Raw genomic sequence first — 21,673 nt, forward strand, 5'->3', positions numbered from 1 at the left:
GATTTATAGCTTAAGTTTTTTAAGTGCTAAGTATATAGAGTATATTTGGTAAGAGTTAAAATATATTTGGTGTAGGGAAAACAATTATATAGTTAGATACATTTTATTAGTATGAATATACCATAAGCCAGTGAATTCAGGAGAACATATACCAGTCCATAGGTGAAGCAGATAAGATACATAGGAAGAAATATAAAGTTCTTGGGAGCATTCTTGGATCAGGATATTGAATGAGCCAGGAAAGCTGTTTAGTCATCACTGGTGAGGTACTGGCTAGGACTGAAGTGTGCCAGGACCTTTCTCAGTTACCCCAAGTTTGGGACCCACTCCTCGTATTAATACAATGTACAAAAATTATGATTCAACGATATATGATCCAAAAAGCTGCACTTCAGGCGAAGGTCTAGGGAGGATATGTTTTGGAAAAATTTTTGCAGTGGACAATGGATGATTTCACAAGGTTTGAAAATAAAAGAGTGTTCCTAGTCTGCTAGCTGGGGAATTTCTTAGGTACCATAGATCTATTTTCTCCCAGTGTAGATATGTGGATACAGGCTGTAAAAATAAACCAGATGTTTCTTATTTGGTCTATCTTTCTACATCACTATATAGAGGAAATGCTGGAGTAGAAAAAGCAAAAGTCATTCTCTTGATTGATTCTCTTGGTCATGCTCTTGATTTACCTTGTATTGCTAGCAAGTAAGGCAATTCACTGTCTTATTGTTATCTTTGCCATCAAATGGTGTTGACCTGGTCAAGGGAATGGAATAGGGGCTCAACACAAATGACAATATGGGGAAGGATAACTGTTAGTTACATTGGAAGTTCAAAGGATCAAAGAGGATTCTGCACTGAAGGAAAAATAGGTTAAAACAGTAGCAACAACAATAAAATATGAAAAATTAGACAAATACAATGTGAAGTTTTGAATTTAGATCAAAAAATTCACTCATATTAAGTAGGGCACACTTGTTTTGATCAAAGTTCATGTGAGAAAGACCTGAAATTGTTGACTGATTCCAACAACAGTGTGATTCTAAAAATAAAACAAACAAAAAAACATTTTAAAAAAGAGGATAAAAAGGCATGTTAATTTAGAATACATTGAGGGAGACTTCTACCATATTCTACAGTAGTCAGATCACATCTAGAATCTTGTGTTCACTCTACATTTTAAGAAGGGCGTTGAAAAACTAAATGTTGAAAACCACGTTACATGAGAAAGTTTTTCCTATTTATGAGACTATGGGTAAACTCCTTGAGGACAGGACTATGTTTCATATTTCTTAAACACAAGAGCCTGACCCTCTTCCCAGAACATTGGAGTATTCCTTAAATGTCTGTTGCATAAATAATGAAAAATTTACAATATTGGAATTGTTTATTTGAATATGTGAGAAAAGTTTCAAATGTATAATATGTATTTAAAGGAATTTTAGTAAATGAGATTAGAAGTATATTTAATGGTCCAAAAAGATCCCAAGAATATAAATTTTTTGTTCAGTATAATGAACTTTCTAATGTTATAAAGCTTTGGGGAAAAAATACCATCTGGATAAAAAGTGGTTCTTTGCTAGATATATTCGAGGGTGCTAGATAACCATCCGTCAGAAAAGTCATAGCACTTTTGATCCCGCTTTAATGGGAAATTTGGACCAGGTAACATTTAGGATTCCTTCCAGCTCTGATAATGAGTTATTCCAATGAATCTGTTATGACCACTGATTTTCTTACATTCTGATATTTGTGGTTTAACACACCATTCCACATGCGTAGGAAAGCCAGTTTATACCAGTCGTGAGTCATCTATGCTGCATCAAACTGCCCTTTGCATTTAAAAAATTCAAATGATTGAAATTAGTTTTTAAAAAATATTTCTATCATATATACTTTCACAAAAATTGAAAACAAATAATACTGCATATTAATATATCACACTGATTAGTCATTGAGCATCATAGGTATCTTCCAATAGAGACTTAAAAAATTATAGTAAGTAGATGTCTTATTTCACAAAGAAATATATTACAAAAGAACCATTTTTAGAGTTTCTCAATATGGAACTGAAAATGACTCCATTAGCTAATAGCAAAATAATCACATTTTCCTTAAAGGAAAAAAATATTTTAAAAATAATGATTAAGAGGAAAATGCCAGTGTTTGAGTCATTTATGTCTCAAGGAAGATTTAAGTACCTCTTGAAAAACTTCAAAATTATTGTCACAAACTACTTAAATGTTCAACATGAACTCCTTATACACTAAGTGAAAAAGCTAACTGGATTCTGTTGCACTTAAAATTTCTTAACCTAGAAGCGAGCATGTTGGGTTTGAGAATTGAATCTTGAGCTTTGTATTGATTCCCAGAATCAGGGAGAAAAAAATCTTTCTTTACTAAATTAATTCTTAAGGGGGGGAAAAAGCTACTGAAGGATTGCTCTGAGCTTTATTGTAACAAGAGCCTCCAGTCATAAATTACTGGCACACAAGCAAGAGTCGATGTGTCATTTCTATTGTAATCAGCTGCTTTTATATTTCCACCGGGCAAGGCTGATTTGATCATGCTGTGCACCTCTTGGATGTCAAAGTCATTCATTTGCTCTTCTTCACAAGAGTAGGGTAGGTATTTCTCTTTCAACTTAGGCCTCTAACTTGGGGAAATAATATATTCAACAATATGACTATGGGGATATTCTATGTGAGAAAATTTTTTAAGTGCAAGTTCAAAATTTGAAATTATTTAGCTTCCCATTTTTGCTCTTTGAGGAGTAATATGTATTAAACATCCATTCTGCAGATCTAGCTTTTAAATGACCTTTTCAGTACTCATCCTTTGCTCATTTTGATTTGCTCAGATAAATTACAACCACCTGGCCTTTGTATTAAAGAAGGTTACATACAAAATTGACCTTTTGATACTTATTGGGAGAGCTAGTTTCATTGTATTTGAGATTAACTGCTGTTGCTGTTTTCTGGTTATATCTTAAATAACTTTATTTGAGGATGGTAAAGCCTATTACTTTTGCCTGTTTGTTCCAAGCTACTTCTAATACCATAAGAATGAACTCAGAGCAATACAAAGAGAAATTGTGTTTAAAAAAAAATAATGAATCTGATTTATTTGGATCCTGTTATGCCTGATGATATATATGTGTTATTTCAATTTCTCTTAACCTTGATAAAGCCAAAATTATCCTTTGAACATCTGCTCCTTGCCACCTTGCTTAATAAAACTCAGCCCTCTTTCTTTTTCTTGAACACTAAGCTCAGACTTATAAGCCTGAGGAACTCCAGAACTTTGCACTTGCTCGTCCCTCTGCCTGAAATATTCTTTTCTGGCTTTATTTGTTCTTGTTCCATTCACCTAATATTCCACTTTTTCCCCTACATTTTGTGGTCTCTTTTTAGTTAGGGTGGGTTCTGTGACTATTTATGGAAAATGGTATACATCACTTCTGGTGTGAGACATTGAAAAGTCCATGCAGGATTCACTAGTCTCTTTTCTGCCTTTACACTTAAGGAATCTCTGAGTTGAAATGGTAGAGCCTCAAGACTGGAGCAGTCTATATTGCTGAGTTACCAGATGGGAAGTTACCTGGACCTATAGAAAATTTTGTGTGAGCAAGAAATACACTTTTCTGTGTTAAACTGAGTTTTGAGAAGGCATACCTACTCTGACTGAATATTCAAGGTTTCAGGTCAAACATCATTTCCTAGGAGACCTTCTGTAATCCCCCTATCTAAAGCACTTTCTTTCTCCACTATCTCTCTTTCTCCCAACCCTTATATGTTTTCTGTAGTGATTTTTTTCTTTAATTTGTTCTTTTTTTACGTATGTATATGTTGAACAAACAAGACTTCTATATGCTGTTAATTATGCTTTTAAGTGCCCAGAGTAATCTTTAAAATTGTCAATAAGCATTTCATTCTTTGACTTTTTGTTTTAATGTCAAAAAGTGCAAACAAAACAAAATACTGCAGCACAAAGCTCTGTTGAATTTTCCATTGCTCGTTAGAAAGGATGGTCGTGTATCAAGCAATAACTGAATTTTTGACTCTTCTAGATGAATCCATTCTGCATGATTTCTTTCATCCAGAAGTGAGATCATCTTTGGCAAAGTCTAAATCCGTGATGCCATCTCTGTCAACAAAGAAAGAATTAAGAATCCAAATTTCAATTTTAAAATCGCCTGAAGTAACCTTCAAAAATTTTTCCAATATTTTTACATATCTTCAGGTTTTAGCCCACTAAGAAATAGATAAGGATTTGTTGCTTTCAAATCCAGGCTACTTAAGTAATTCCTCCAAATCAGAATGTTCCCCCAGTTGTCTACCTCCAGTCTCCTGGTAGATGGTCCAGAAGAGTCCCTGATATTTTTTTAATAGCATGGAAATGCTTGCTAAATAGAAACAAGAGTCACCTCATATATTCATTCCTAGAAAAGTGTCTGGAGCACAGTAGGAGCTCAGTAAAAATTTTTCCAATGAATGAATGATCACAGCCAAACTTAGGCACTAAGTAAGTCAAGAACTCCCTATTGAATTGTTCTAAGAATAGGAATTTATTTGTTTATTTATTTAGAGTGAAAGAAAGGGAAGGGGAGAGGAGGGAAGGGAAGAGGAAAGAAGAAATGAAAAATCTGCCTAGAATTTTGGTCTAAACTCTTCAAGATTCACTCTTTGGAATGCCAAGTAAAGAAGAATTTCAGCATCTGCTTCTGTTCCTTAGTTAAATTTCTTGACAGGACAGTGACACTTGACTGAGAATTGTTTTCTTATTGCTAATGCATGAAGAGATGTACCACATTATGTAACAGTCAAGCTTGTTTTCTCATTAGTGAATTAAATATGTTGCCAAATATAAGATAAAAACAAGTATACACAAGTATATCATTTGTAAAATCAAAGTTTTGCATGGAAAATCAACTATTTACTATTATTAAGATACAAATGATTTTCTTTTGAAAAAATGTTCACAAGATGAAATTCTCCATTAATGCAGTCAACAGGCACACAGTGGATGAAAACCAGTAATTGACTATGCTGGGGCATGTTAGTATTTCATTTAGACTAAAGGGAAATGCTAAAACTGTGCATTAAGTGCATTCTTTCTTAATTTACTTAAAAATATTAAGAGAAATGTTGGCAAATGTTAGCCATTTCTGGAGTGGATGTGGTAATTTGGTAGGGATATTGTTTTACTTTTCTTTGTTTGCTACATATCACAAACCAGCTTGATATCTCCAAAGTGGTTTGACCGAGATCTATCCAATGATATGAAGCTTAACTTATTGATAAGCAACCTTGTAGGATGCTGCAAGATACAGCTTTTTGTATTAAGAAAAATTCAGATTTTGCAAAGTTCCATCCTTTTAAAATTAAACCTACTTTCCAGGAAGACTTATAGTGATTGATAGGTATAGACAGTTGCCAGATGTTCTTTCCATTTTCTTGGCTTCAAACTTGAACTGGGAAGACTTATGCCATGTAAGAAGTATGGTTTTGGCTTCCATGATGTTCAATTAATAATGCATAACCATGAATACATGAGGATAAGGAAGATCTGTCATACTTTCTTTTCTTTGACATTGCCTAAATTAACCTAAACAAAGACAGCCCATACTTAAAATGCCCATACTTATAAGTTGGATATATCTTCCCTAATTCCTGTCAGTAGAAAGCTTTTAAGACCTTATTGTATGCAAATGGTGGCGATACTGTTTGGCCATATGGTTTGTGCCACTCTCCTCTTGATAATATTAACAATTTTTAGAGTTCCCTGAGACTTATTTTACAGGGACGTTATGATCTAATATCAGTATGAAAGGCTGATATCTTGTAGACACAAAATAATTCAGTCTAGGGTATAGGTGACGTTGCACATACAACTGCATAAACCCCAAAGTTTGAGAAACACTGAGCTAGACAAAGGGAAGAAATAAAAGGAAACTTTAGAAATATATGTTTGAGCTTCAAAACCATTCTGCCTTTGAGATAATTTTCAAGTTCTTATGTAGCAAATAGGGATGTGGAGGGAATTCTAAAATAGCCTTGCTTGCTTTTAGAATTTACTCAATTCCTTTTTATTTTTAAGCATGAATATATGCTGATAGATTTTTTTGTTAAAAGAATTTAATAGTGGAGTCACATTTTGGTTCTGAATGAGGACCAATTAGCTTCTAAAGGCAGTACTAAGTTAAATTACTGAATCCACTGAAATTGAAAAAAAATTTGTTTTGAAGAAAAGCATCATCTATTAGTGCCAGATTCATAGATTTTTCTAGTGCTCGTCTGTTTACTCTTTATAGGTCTGTGATCTACAGGTTGAAGAATCTCTGGCCTAGAGGATCTATAAGTCCCTTCCGCATCTAAGAATCTGTGAAGGCTATGTCTTAGTCATATCAGTAATATGCTCAGTGTTATCCAAATGACAACAAAGACCTTCATTTGCTGGCATTATTTAATCCTTATCTTGGCCTATTATATAAGATTTTTAGTTTTAATTTGAGTTTGAGTTACTTTGAATTATGTATAATTTTAGGAATATTCATATATACACTTTCACACATACATTGACATGAGTATGGGTTTTTTTTAAATTTTATTTATTTTTTTATACAGCAGGTTCTTATTAGATATCCATTTTATACACATCAGTGTATACATGTCAATCCCAATCGCCCAATTCATCACACCACCCCCCCACCCCCCTGCCGCTTTCCCCCCTTGGTGTCCATACGTTTGTTCTCTACATCTGTGTCTCAATTTCTACCCTGCAAACCAGTTCATCTGTACCATTTTTCTAGGTTTCACATATATGTGTTAATAAACGATATTTGTTTTTCTCTTTCTGACTTACTTCACTCTGTATGACAGTCTCTAGATCCATCCACGTATCTACAAATGACCCAATTTCGTTCCTTTTTATGGCTGAGTAATATTCCATTGTATATATGTGCCACATCTTCTTTATCCATTTGTCTGTCGATGGACATTTAGGTTGCTTCCATGACCTGGCTATTGTAAATAGTGCTGCAATGAACATTGGGGTGCATGTGTCTTTTTGAATTATGGTTTTCTCTGGGTATAGGCCCAGTAGTGGGATTGCTGGGTCATATGGTAATTCTATTTTTAGTTTTTTAAGGAACCTCCATACTGGCTGTATCAATTTATATTCCCCCCAACAGTGCAAGAGGGTTCCCTTTTCTCCACACCCTATCCAGCATTTGTTTGTAGATTTTCTGGTGATGCCCATTCTAACTGGTGTGAGGTGATAACCTCATTGTAGTTCTGATTTGCATTTCTCTAATAATTAGTGATGTTGAGCAGCTTTTCATGTACTTCTTGGCCATCTGTAGGTCTTCTTTGGAGAAATGTCTATTTAGGTCTTCTGCCCATTCTTTGATTGGGTTATTTGGTTTTTTTAATATTGAGCTGCATGAACTGTTTATATATTTTGGAGATTAATCCTTTGTCCGTTGATTCGTTTGCAAATATCTTCTCCCATTCTGAGGGTTGTCTTTTCGTCTTGTTTACTGTTTCCTTTGCTGTGCAAAAGCTTTTAACTTTCATTAGGTCCCATTTGTTTATTTTTGTTTTTATTTCCATTACTCTAGGAGGTGGATCAGAAAAGATCTTGCTGTGATTTGTGTCAAAGAGTGTTCTTCCTATGTTTTCCTCTAAGAGTTTTATAGTGTCCAGTCTTATATTTAGGTCTCTAATCCATTTTCAGTTTATTTTTGTGTATGGTGTTAGGGAGTGTCCTAATTTCATTCTTTTATATGTAGCTGTCCAGTTATCCCAGCACCACTTATTGAAGGGACTGTCTTTTCTCCATTGTATATCTTTGCCTCCTTTGTCATAGATTAGTTGACCATAGGTGCGTGGGTTTATCTCTGGGCTTTCTATCCTGTTCCATTGATCTATGTTTCTGTTTTTGTGCCGGTACCATACTGTCTTGATTACTTTAGCTTTGTAGTATAGTCTGAAGTCTGGGAGCCTGATTCCTCCACCTCCATTTTTCTTTCTCAAGACTGCTTTGGCTATTCGGGGTCTTTTGTGTCTCCATGCAAATGTTAAGATATTTTGTTCTAGTTCTGTAAAAAATGCCATTGGTAATTTGATAGGGATTGCATTGAATCTGTAGATTGCTTTGGGTAGTATAGTCATTTTCACAATATTGGGTCTTCCAGTCCAAGAACATGGTATATCTCTCCATCTGTTTGTATCATCTTTAATTTCTTTCATCAGTGTCTTATAGTTTTCTGCATACAGGTCTTTTGTCTCCCTAGGCAGGTTTATTCCTAGGTATTTTATTCTTTTTGTTGCAAAGGTAAATGGGAGTGTTTCCTTAATTTCTCTTCCAGATTCTTCATCATTAGTGTATAGGAAAGCAAGAGATTTCTGTGCATTAATTTTGTATCCTGCAACTTTACCAGATTCATTGATTAGCTCTAGTAGTGGCATCTTTAGGATTCTCTATGTATAGTATCATGTAATCTGCAAACAGTGACAGTTTTACCTCTTCTTTTCCAATTTGTATGCCTTTTATTTCTTTTTCTTCTCTGATTGCTGTGGCTAGGACTTCCTAAACTATGTTGAATAATAGTGGCGAGAGTGGACATCCTTGTCTTGTTCCTGATCTTAGAGGACATGCTTTCAGTTTTTCACCATCGAAAATGATGTTTGCTGTGGGTTTGTCATACATGGCCTTTATTATGTTGAGGTAGGATCCCTCTATGCCAACTTTCTGGAGAGTTTTTATCATAAATAGGTCTTGAATTTTGTCAAAAGCTTTTTCTGCATCTATTGAGATGATCATATAGTTTTCATTTTTCAATTGGTTACTATGGTGTATTACATTGATTGATTTGCATATATTGAAGAATCCTTGCATCCCTGGGATAAATGCCACTTGATCATGGTGTATGATCCTTTTAATGTGTTGCTGGATTCTGTTTGCTAGTATTTTGTTGAGGATTTTTGAATCTATATTCATCAGTGATATAGGTCTGTAATATTCTTTTTTTGTAGTATCTTTGTCTGGTTTTGGTATCAGGCTGATGGTGGCCTCATAGAATGAGTTCGAGAGTGTGCCTTCCTCTGCAATTTTTGGGAAGAGTTTGAGAAGGATGGGTGTTAGCTCTTCTCTAAATGTTTGATAGAATTCACCTGTGAAGCCATCTGGTCCTGGACTTTTTTTGTTGGAAGATTTTTAATCACAGTTTCAATTTTATTACTTGTGATTGGTCTGTTTATATTTGCTATTTCTTCCTGGTTCTGTCTTGGAAGGTTATACCTTTCTAAGAATTTGTCCATTTCTTCCAGGTTGTCCATTTTATTGGCATAGAGTAGCTTGTAGTACTCTCTTAGGATGCTTTGTATTTCTGTGGTGTCTGTTGTAACTTCTCCTTTTTCATTTCTAATTTTATTGATTTGAGTCCTCTCCCTCTTTTTCTTGATGAGTCTGGCTAATGGTTTATCAATTTTATCTTCTCAAAGAAGCAGCTTTTAGTTTTATTGATCTTTGCTATTGTTTTCTTTGTTTCTATTTCATTTATTTCTGCTCTGATCTTTGTGATTTCTTTCCTTCTGCTAACTTTGGGTTTTGTTTGTTCTTCTTTCTTTAGTTCCTTTAGGTGTAAGGTTAGATTGTTTATTTGAAATTTTTCTTGTTTCTTGAGGTAGGCTTGTATTGCTATAAACTTCCCTCTTAGAACTGCTTTTGCTGCATCCCATAGGTTTTGGGTTGTCGTGTTTTCATTATCATTTGTCTCTAGGTATTTTTTTATTTCCTCTTTGATTTCTTCAGTGATCTCTTGGTTATTTAGTAACGTATTGTTTAGCCTCCATGTGTTTGTCTTTTTTACAGATTTTTTCCTGTGATTGATATCTAGTCTCATAGCATTTGTGGTCAGAAAAGGTACTTGATACGATTTCAATTTTCTTAAATTTACCAAGGCTTGATTTGTGACCCAAGATATGATCTATCCTGGAAAATGTTTCATGAGCACTGGAGAAGAAAGTGTAATCTGCTGTTTTTGGATGGAATGTCCTATACATATCAATTAAATCTATCTGGTCTATTGTGTCATTTAAAGCTTGTGTTCCCTTATTAATTTTCTGTTTGGATGATCTGTCCATTGGTGTAAGTGAGGTGTTAAAGTCCCCCACTATTATTTTGTTACTGTTGATTTCCTCTTTTAGAGCTGTTAGCAGTTGCCTTATGTATTGAGGTGCTCCTATGTTGGGTGCATATATATTTATAATTGTTATATCTTCTTCTCAGATTGATCCCTTGATCATTATGTAGTGTCCTTCCTTGTCTCTTGTAACATTCTTTATTTTAAAGTCTATTTAATCTGATATGAGTATTGCTACTCCAGCTTTCTTTTGATTTCCATTTGCATGGAATATCTTTTTCCATCCCCTCACTTTCAGTCTGTATGTGTCCCTAGGTCTGAAGTGGGTCTCTTGTAGACCGCATACGTATGGGTCTTGTTTTTGTATCCATTCAGCAAGCCTGTGTCTTTTGGTTGGAGCATTTAATCCATTCACGTTTAAGGTAATTATCGATATGTATGTTCCTATGACCATTTTCTTAATTGTTATGGGTTTATTTTTGTAGGTCCTTTTCTTCTCTCGTGTTTCCCACTTAGAGAAGTTCCTTTAGCATTTGTTTTAGAGCTGGTTTGGTGGTGCTGAATTCTCTGAGCTTTTGCTTGTCTGTAAAGCTTTTGATTTCTCCATTGAATCTGAATGAGATCCTTGCCGGGTAGAGTAATCTTGGTTGTAGGTTCTTCCCTTTCATCACTTTAAATATATCATGCCACTCCCTTCTGGCTTGTAGAGTTTCTGCTGAGAAGTCAGCTGTTACCCTTATGGGCGTTCCCTTGTGTGTTATTTGTCGTTTTTCCCTTGTTGCTTTCAATAATTTTTCTTTGTCTTTAATTTTTGTCAATTTGATTAGTATGTGTCTCGGTGTGTTTCTCCTTGGGTTTATCCTGCCTGGGACTCTATGTGCTTCCTGGACTTGCGTGGCTATTTCCTTTCCCATGTTAGGGAAGTTTTCATCTATAATCTCTTCAAATATTCTCTCGGGTCCTTTCTCTCTTCTCCTTCTGGGACCCCTATAATGCGAATGTTGTTATGTTTAATGTTGTCCCAGAGGTCTCTTAGGCTGTCTTCATTGCTTTTCATTCTTTTTTCTTTATTCTGCTCTGCGGCAGTGAATTCCACCATTCTGTCTTCCAGGTCACTTATCCATTCTTCTGCCTCAGTTATTCTGCTATTGATTCCTTCTAGTGAATTTTTCAGTTCAGTTATTGTATCGTTCATCTCTGTTTGTTTGTTCTTTAATTCTTCTAGGTGTCTGTTCTTTAATTCTTCTAGGTCTTTTTTAAACATTTCTTGCATCTTCTCGATCTTTGCCTCCATTTTTTTCTGAGGTCCTGGATCATCTTCACTATCATTATTCTGAATTCTTTTTCTGGAAGGTTGCCTATCTCCACTCCATTTAGTTGTTTTTCTGGGGTTTTATCTTGTTCCTTCATCTGGTACATAGCCCTCTGCCTTTTCATCTTTTCTATCTTTCTGTGAATGTGGTTTTTGTTCCACAGGCTGCAGGATTGTAGTTCTTCCTGCTTTTGCTGTCTGCCTTCTGGTGGACATGAGTAGGTTTTATACTGTTATAATCTCTTAGCATTTAGAGGGAATATAGTACTTTATATTTTGGAAGATTTAGAAAAATTTTCCATTATTCCTCTTTTCTTCCTCTGTCTGGTATCAGGCTCGATGAGAGGAAAGGTAGGTTTTGTTTTTGACACATTACTGCTCAAACAACAACCTTGCATACCTGAACAACCTGCCTTGAAAATCTGCTGTGGCCGTTTGACAATTGAGGACACTTTGCTTTCAAACAATGAAGAAAAACTGAGTAAGCTTGTGCCTTGCAGATTTAGTTATAAAATGATAGAATATCATGCTTTCCTAATTCACTGATGCAAAGAGATGTTGCCACTTCTCTTTATTTCCTCACACCATCCTACCACCAAAAACCCAAAGTTGGTTTTTTACTTATATTCCTCTATGTTAAATGTGTTTGTGTTAATAATAGAAATAGTCTCATGAAATGTTACTTAATCACTAATTCAAACTCCTTGTTAATTTTATTATGTTAGCTCAGGAATAATGACTAAATCATTTTGATTGCTCCTTTTATACCTTTCAAAAATCTTAGGAATAATTGCTATTAAAATATGAATGCATTATGATGAGTTTATGGCAGTTTTCTTCATAATATTTACAGTATTGCAATAAAGTGGATGAAGAGAAATAAAAAACCTGATAGTGATTTCTTGGGTCCACAAAATTGCCCATTCTAAAAAAATGAATATCCAGTTAGATTTGAGCATAAGACATAAATTCTAGAATATCAGAGGACATATATTTTTAAAGGTTTTTTCACAATTAAAATAAGTTTTATCAAAACTTGCCTTCAGTCACATTCAGATGATACAGATTTCTGTACTTTAAGTCAGTCATTCATTGTTCATTCATCAAATACTCTTGACTACAAACTAAGTGCTGTGGGGAATAAAAAAACAAATAAAAAGTAGATTTTTGCCTTAAAGATTTCAAAAGAGCATGAAGATTTAAAGAGATAGTGCCACACTAACATCATAAATAATTTGTAGGTGAGATGATCACTTCAAACTTGGATGGAGTAGAAGGACATTTGGAGGTGTGGGGGGAGGACAGATAGAACCTGGACACAGGAGGAAAGACATAGGAAGACAACTGGAAACAGAGGTAGTTACTGTTTTCTTTAGTGTGCGTGTTTTTAAGGATTATTATCTGAAATCCATTAGAGTTGTAGCCTTCGCAGTGGTCGGAAAGGTGATTAATATGAACTTTTGGGGAACGATACGATATTCGAAGTAGTAGTATTGCATGGAAGCATTTCATATACACATTTGATAGAATCAATGACCGTTCCCGGTTGCCAAATTTAAGCATGGATTTTCATATTATTTTCAATTTCATGGTTTGTTTTGTAAGAGATTTTGAATAATAAAACAATTATTATAGATAACAAACATGACACTAAGAACATCCATAGTTTTAAAATGTTCTGCACAACAATGTTTATGGCAACATGATTATTATCTGTTGTATTATGATCAATTTGTTCTTTTGGCCTTTTCTTTCTCCTGAAAAATTGGCAACTGCAGGCTAGTTATAAAATAAATCATCTGTTATATGGCTTCTTATCTATATATAAAATGTCAAACTTCATTTTATATAAAAATCACAATCACAAAGTAAGTTAATCAATTTTTGGAAGTTCTTAAGGAAGTACCCTATATTTCCCCATAAGTTTTAGGTTGAGTTTTTATCATTCTTAGTCACAAACGGCAGAAAGCAGTTCAAAATCTAAATTCATTTTACCACAATCGTGACATTTTCCAACTGTCTCATAAATTTGCAACATTTGTTAAAAGGGAGACTAATAGAGCAAAATGTGTCACTAGTGCTGAAGAAAATGGGCCTGTGGTAATTAGCGTGCCATCTTTAAAGACAAAATTAGTGCTTGAAATTTAACATAATAATTGTACCAATGAACCGTTACTGAGTTCTCACAATGTGCTAGATTCTGTGTTGAGCAGTGCAAGTGCATTATCTTGTTAGTCCCAATCTTCTGATATTATTGCTATTCCCGTTTTATAGAGAGGGAAAAAAAGCCTTAGAAAAGTCTACGGAATTTGATGATGGTACAATAGGTAATGGGTGGAGAAGCTGGGATTCAAAACAAGTCCTCTGAGGTCTAGGTGTAGGCACTATTAATAGCCCAACTTTGCGATGAGAATATTTGAGGCGTTGAGAGGTCTAAATAATTTGGTTAAGGTCAAACAGCTACAAAGTGGAAAAACTGGTATTCAAACACAGGTCCTAATTCCAGAGTCTACGTATTTTGCCTGTCAATATTTCCACTAAATTTTGAAGAATTTAAGTTGTAAGCATATAGTTTATACCTCTTTTGTTCTGACATAGAAGGGGCAAAATTCAGGAAGTAATGCATGTAGATGTTAACTGGCAAGAGAAAGGGCAATTGTTAAGGATATGGCTAAGAGCCAGGGACTTAGTAGCAAAGAGAATCTCACTTGTTCCATTTTATTATTTTAGGGCCATCATATCAAAGCAAGAGTGTTTTTGGATAAAATTACTTACCCTCCCTAATTTTCCCAGTCAGAACGTTTGCATTAGTTTCCCAAAGTCAGAATGTCAGCCAAAGTCCTCGAACTAGACCTCTGCTAAGTGACCCGGAATGAATTCATTTGGCTAATTCCCTGTTTGTATCCTTTACTGCACACTATCTTGTGCTCTTATTATTTTTATTTCGCCATGTCTTATTTTACAAACTACAGTGTTATGGTCCTGGACAAGAACAACATTTTTCTTCTTTACAAAGAGTACTGTAATAAGCATTCAATTCTTAAAAAGTGATGAAAACTCAAAGCTCAGAAGACAAACTGGAATCTTTTAAAATGCCTTTCTATCCTATAGTACATTTTTTTAAATGAATAAAAGTATCAGTCACTGATTTTTCTTTATTATGAGTGGTGGGGGTCACAATAATACATTATTTTCCAGAGGAATCTATTCTTTATCAAAGATAGTGACTGTAGAATATTTGTAGACTTATATTACAATTTGTGGTATTGAGTATTCATTAATTATATGTTGTAGACCTTTTACTTTTAGGTGTAGGGAAAAGGTAAGATGAGGAAAGAGAAAGTGTTCATTTTTTTAAAATAATCGATTCTATGAGATGCCATTTATAAGCTAAGGAAAACTAGTACAAATGAAGAAACTTTAATACAGATGTTAGAAAATCATGTTAAGATCCAAACTAGAATTTACAGTTTTCTCAAGGGAATTTTTATATTACGGTAGCAAAGGCAGTTTGTATATTTGTATGTGTGTGTGTTTATGTTTTTACCAGATAAAAAGAGCATTGTGTCTTCTACACTTAGCATCCCTTGGTATTTGGAGTAACATTATGTTTGCATTTTGCATAGACACGGTATTCAGATCAATTGGCCACTCCTATTGAGAGAGACACAAACAAGATTCTGTTTGCCAGCAGCTGTATTTTTAATAGTACAAATCTGAGTTTATATTAAATTGAATAATTCGGTTGTTTAAATCACATTTACTTTTTACTCTGAATATGTTTTTAGCATGTCTTCATTACTCCTAAAAATACATATAATTTAAGAATTTAAACTACTACTGAGTAATAGTTGTAATATTTCTGTCCCGTATTAGCAAGTAGATGTTCTCTCTTTAATAATAAAAGCAAGGCCTTAAATTATATTTTAGATGCTCATTACATGAACACTGTTACTGCTGTGTCACAAGCGTTAAAATTAAAATGTTAAATAATAAACTGCCATCAAGCGTTGGCTTTTGTTCCTTCATCATCTGAAAGGGAATTTTATGAATGATGCATCACAGTGCTACATACATTTACATTCAAAGACCAGTTGTTGATGTTTTAAGTTACTTCCAGTGAATCTTTAAAAATCTGTGTGAATAATGAAGCCATTCATTGTGTTCAAGGATTTTGCCTTTCTTCAATGATATGATTTTCTTCTCATTTGAAGGAGTATTTAATTGCATTGCTCATCCACTTTTAATATTTAATAATAATTTTATTAGCTGTGCAGAATGAGAAGGGCAAGATTTGCAATATCTAGTGCTGGTCATCAGTTTTTGCTTATCATGACTTAATGAGTATTATAATTACAAGGAGAGGCAGAAATATAAATTAGCTGGGTACTTGGTTGGGACTTGCTGGTTTATTGGTTTTAGTTTGAGCAAAGCCCAGAAGAGACACAAATAGAAAGAAACAAATATCCGGAAATGTTTTAGAAGCCCTGGCACACATGTTTTGCAACCTACTAATCATTCCTCATTTAAGTAATGAACAGAGGCTTTGAATAAAGTTGAAAACACTGACAATAAAATTCCTGTAATTGTCAGGGGATCTTGATGACTTACAAGGCTTAGTCTTGGCAGGTATATGTTCCTTTAATCTCTATTAATGCATTTTGACAAATTTTGATTATCTTTTCTTAAACATTTCTACTGTCACTTGCTTTCAGCTAAGACAAAAGCATGAGTTACTCTGAGTGGGAAAACTTGGCATAGCCATCATCATAATAGCACTTTTTACTTAAGTAGCAGCTCTCATCTGAAGTTTTCAAAGTGCTTTTGAGTACATTTCATTAGGCTTGTGGGGTGGAGGTCAAGGGAAATGTTCTTTGGAGGCACCATACATTTAAAGCCTCTATGGAAATATAACCCAGGCCATGGGGAGAAAATAATTTTCATTTTTAATGATCTAGATATGAGTATGTGTATTAGATGACGTCTCAATTTTGAATGCCATTTTGTTCAAAATGGAACTAGATATCGTTGAATTTAACATGTTTTAAAACAAGTGATTTTTAACCCCCTCCAGCAACTGCTTCGAGAACGACAGCAGATGGCCAGCCGTCCCTTTGCTTCTGTTGATGTAGCCCTGGAAGTGGGAGCTGAACAAACAGACTTTCTGCGAGGGTCATTAGAGGTAGGAACAGTGGTGCTGAAAGGGGACCGCTGTGATTTGCATATGTATATTACTTCTCTAAGCTGCATCTGCTTGTGAAGCCAAACAGAGTCTGATTATCTAGACTTGACAAGATTCAGCTACATACGTTATGCCATTTTCAAGGCACATAGTTTTAATAGGATGACATGAGCTGTAACAAAAGCCACTGGAGAACCTATTAGTCTAGGCAGGAGTGACAGACTGCTCACCTGGCAGCCCTTCCCTGATAAATAGGAGCTGAAGGAATTCAAGATATAGGTATGATGGAAGAAACATAGTGTCTGTATTTAGTCCTTGGAGTGCTCAGTGCCCCTCAGTTAACAATTCACATCATTCTTTATTAACAAAGTTGGCTATAAAAGGTGGGTGGAGATGAGTTGTATTTTAATTACATAGTTTCACTTCTTGAACATTGAGAATTGTAGGATATAGTGAATATTTTTATATGATGGCTGTATTAGTATATGCTTTTATTGCAAATGCAGAAATAGAGTATGGTGAAAGAGAAATGATTATGTGCAAGTAAATGTGATATTAGAATCCTGAAGTAATGCATGAAATGTCTGAAAATAATAACCCCCAAAGAGGAAAAATCCACAGATTGTGATTAACATCTAATCAAAGCATTTTGAGGCATAGTAATTTTATTGTATGCTTACCTTTTTAATTTATATTTCATATGTGGTAAGATGTTTAAGCGGGAAGATTAAAAAATACTATATAATTGAAATATTTTATTCGCTTTTTAAAAAGTACCCTTTTGTGATTAACTTCATGTTGCTATTTTTAGACTTTGCTTTTCTTTGAGGAACGCAAGGAATATAAAAATAGACTCCTCCAAATATCGGATACAAATATAATTGATTTTGTCCATAGAATTTTTGGTCATTCTGAAAAAAATAAAGTCAGACCTCATGGATGCTATACAAAGGACCAGATTTTAGAGGGCATTTCTCTATGAAACTTTTTTATTAATAGCTTTTGTGTACTTGATTTTTTACTACTCTAGATCACAGGTTGCCATGGAAGCTTAGAACATTAGAAAATGTATGGGTATATCTTCCATTACTTAGGGAGAAGTGCTCTAATTTCTAATTTTACAGTAAGTGCTCTGATTTCATTTTGGCCCTTAGTTTCAAAGAACTTTAGTATAAACCTTTAACAAATAGAAAACCAGAACTGTTTGAATCTGACTTCCTTTTTCTCCTCACTTGTTTAAAACATTCTCAAATGCTGCTAAAACTCAAGTGACAAGAGACAAACGAATATAAACCGTACGTAGGCCAAGGTAGAAAAGGAATAATCAAAAGAACCAGAAAACTCATAAACTTAAGAAACAAATGTAATAACTATGTATCATCATAGCTGGTCAGTTGCTGCTTAATGGTGTTCAAGAAAGTATTCCCAGGTTTTTTTTAACCTTAAATTTATTTTGTAGAGTTTAGAAAGTTCTACCTCTACTTTCTTTTCCCCCATATTTGCCTGGTAGTCCTTCTTTTATTCCTTTATTCCCAACTTCTCTGTACCCTTCTGTTTTACACCTATCCCTTGTAGAAAAGACTGTTAGCTTTTTATTTTCCCGGTCACTCTGTGTTTCTGTCTTTTGACTGGTAAATTTAATCTGTTTACGTTGACAATAATTGCTGGTCTACCAAGGCTCATTTTAGCTACTCTGGGTGTGTGTGTGTGTGTGTGTGTGTGTGTGTGTGTGTGTGTGTGTGTGTGTGTGTGTGTGTGTGTGTGTGTGTGTGTGTGTGTGTGTGTGTGTGTGTGTGTGTGTGTGTGTGTGTGTGTGTGTTGGTCGTTGTTGGTGTTTTTGGCCTTGCTTCTTTTTGGTTCTTTTTCACAGCTTCTTTTGGATAAATTGATTTTCTTCTACTAAACTGAGTATTAAATACTCTATTCCTATGTTTCTGGTAGTTATCCCTTACTTACCAAGATTCATAGAAATGACTATTTTTCCCTATCGGTGTCTAAAGCTTATTAATACAAATTCCTGCCCTGCCCATCTCAAACACAGTTATTACTTTAGCATGCTTTCAGCTCTCTCTGTTTCTCCCACCCTGCGTTAATACTGCCTGGAATTTTTGACCCAGATATTATAGGTGCACTTTTTCTGCATCACAGCATATTTAAATAACGATGAACCACCTTTACCCTCCTTTACTTTTTGTGTCTAGTTGCTTGCTCATGCATTTCTTTCACTTGTCACTAAAGTAAATCCTCAAAATATTTTCTTCAAAGAGAAACTTTATGTATTTGAGACCTGAAATACCTATATACCAATATATTGATTTTGTCCTCACATGTAAATAATAGTTTAATTAGATACAAATTTTTGTTTCAAAGTTGTCTTCAAAACTTTAAAGATATTACTTCATTGTCTCAAGTCTGGTGTCAGTTTGATTCTTTGTCCCTTACTAATGAGCTCCATTTTCTTTTTGGAATCTTTCAGAATTTTCTCTTGTTTTTCAGGGTTCTTAACTTTCTCTCTGATGTGTAAATATGATCCTATTTGGCACTCTATGTACCCTTTAAATCTGCAGACCTGTAACTTTGTATAGTTCCGGCTAATCTTTTTTACTATTTCTTTAAATATTTATTACTCTATTCTCTCTCCTTCTGGAATTCCTATTAGATACTCTTGATACTTCTTTTACCATCTATATTTCATAGCTTTTCTCTTATTATTTCCACTTTTTTAATCTCTTCCTGATGCCTCTGGGAACACTCCTCAACCTGGTATTCCAGTATACAATTTTTTTCTTAGATTGTATCTTTTCTGCTGTTTAACCCATTCATTGACTTCATTTCAACAATTAAATATTTTGTTGTTAATACTTGCAAGTGATTTTTCTTCATAACTGCTTGTTTATGATTCATATTTCTAATACCCTCCCTTACTTTTCTGAAACCATTTATTATATTTAATTTAAATATTGTTTCATATTTGCCATCCTTTAGTGTAGACTGTTTCATTTTTCTATTTCTTTCATGGTGCTTACAGTCTTTTTTTCACTCTTATGTTATTCTATTAACAGGTATTTTGTCATTAAGATCTACTTAAAAATAGGCATAATATCCTTGACTCTAGATAGTGCTCTTATAGGTAATTTAGAGGTTGGAGGTGAGGAAGCTGCTCATAATGAATAATCTGGGCTCAAGCACTACCGCTCATTTGCCACGGGTGTCCCTTTCACTGCAGAGAACTTTCTATCTAGTACTTCTTTCCCAAGCATTATTATCAGAGGGTAGCCTCCCTCTGGTATAATTGCCAGGTCAGCAGTTGAAGTGGGGAGAAGTGAATGCTTAGGAGTTGCCCAGCCTCCTGCTAGTGTGGCTGTAGGATCCCTCGCCCTAGCAGAGCTCTAGAACTCCTCTGTCATTAGTTTGCAGCCTTGGGCTGGCACTGGCCTGGTTCTGATGCTTTTCTGCCCCACAGCAGGCAGGGTAGACATCAGTCCACCCAGGACAACGGGGACTCCAGTCCTCTTCTAATACAGGTCACCATTTACTCCCTGCAAGAGTCCCAATCACTTTCAGTCTTTCCTAGTATTTCTTCAAGACTTTGTATTAACCTCTGAGTGTGTCCTGAGAGTCATCAACCTTCTGATTTCTTATACGTTATCTCTATGTTTGAACTCAGGGGAGGGACAAGTGACTCATTCTGGCTTGTCATTTTTTGGCTGCAGGACCGTATGTGCAAGTGCTTTGTACTCCATAAAGCTTTATGTTAATGTTGGTATTATTATTTTCTCTTTTATTATTATTCAGTTATATGAATAACTGGTGTGCCTCTATTTCTTTTGTATCACTTGTTTTCTAAAACTTAAATTCAAAACCTCAAAGAAGAAAAATACGTACCTGCATACTCCCATTTAGAAAGCCCTTTTTAGCTGGGGATCAGGTTCTACTTATCAATGTATAGTCTTGTTGGTTTTTTGGAAACAGCTTTATTAAAATGTAATTCATATACCATACAATTCACCCATTTAAATTGTAAAATTTGATGGGTTTTAGTATATATACAGTTGTGTAACCATCACCAGAAATCAATTTTAGAACATTTTCAAAAATTGAATTCATCTCGAAAAGAAACCCCATTCCCTTTAGCAGTCACCACCCGCTCCCTTTTTCCCCAAGCCTCTCTCTTAGCCCTAATGTACTTTTTGTCCTTATGAGTTTTCCTCTAGTATATTTTCATTCCACTTCATATAAATGGAATCATGCAATACGTAGTCTTTTGTGACTAGCTTCTTTTACTTAGCATTATAGTTTCAAGTTTCATCCATGTTGTGGCATGTATCAGTACTTCATTCCTTTTTCTTGCCAAATAATATTCGGTTTTATCGATATAGCATATTCTGTTTTTGCACTCATCAGTTGATGGACATCTGAGTTGTTTCTACTTTTTGGATATTTTGAAAAATGCTACTGTGAATATTTGTGTACAAGTTTTGTTTCTTTTGGGTATGTAACGAAGAATGGAATTTCTGGGTAATATGGTAATTTTTCATTCCTTGTTGAAAAGACTTTCTTTCTCCATTGCATGATCTTGGGAATCTCATTGAAAATCAATTGATCATAAAAGTGAGAATTTATTTCTGTAATCTCAATACTATTCCATTAATCTATAGGTCTATCATATGACAGTACAGCACTATTTTGATTACTATAGTTTCGTAGTAAGTCTTGGGATTAGAAAATGTAAGTCCTCCAACTTTCTTCTTTTTGAAGATTGTTTGGCTCTTCTGGGTCCTTTGAATTTTCACATGACTTTTAGGATAAGTTTGTCAGTTTCTGCAAAGAAGCCTGTTAGTACTTTGATAGGGATTGTGTTGAATCTGTAGATCAATTTAGGGGAACATACAGTATTTTAACATTCGCTTTATTAAGGTGGTAGTTTTGTTAATTGAGTGCCTTTATCCTCCATCCTCAAAGCCCTAAGTTCAGTGCCAGGTTTCCTTCATCTTGATAAATAATTATGATCTCTGATATTTAAAGTTCCCTATATTCG

General features: G+C 34.5%; 1 protein-coding gene across 1 annotated transcript in view; it reads left to right on the top strand.

Moving 5' to 3' along the window:
• Positions 1-21,673, top strand: part of ATRNL1 (attractin like 1) — a 684,787-nt gene that overhangs the window by 443,604 nt on the left and 219,510 nt on the right. Inside the window, exon 27 of the mRNA XM_068549055.1 lies at positions 16,528-16,635. Coding sequence (XP_068405156.1) covers positions 16,528-16,635 — 108 coding nt within the window. The remainder of the gene's footprint in view (positions 1-16,527; positions 16,636-21,673) is intronic.

Source organism: Eschrichtius robustus, chromosome 7 (assembly GCF_028021215.1).
Source record: "Eschrichtius robustus isolate mEscRob2 chromosome 7, mEscRob2.pri, whole genome shotgun sequence".
Classification (NCBI taxonomy): domain Eukaryota; kingdom Metazoa; phylum Chordata; class Mammalia; order Artiodactyla; family Eschrichtiidae; genus Eschrichtius; species Eschrichtius robustus.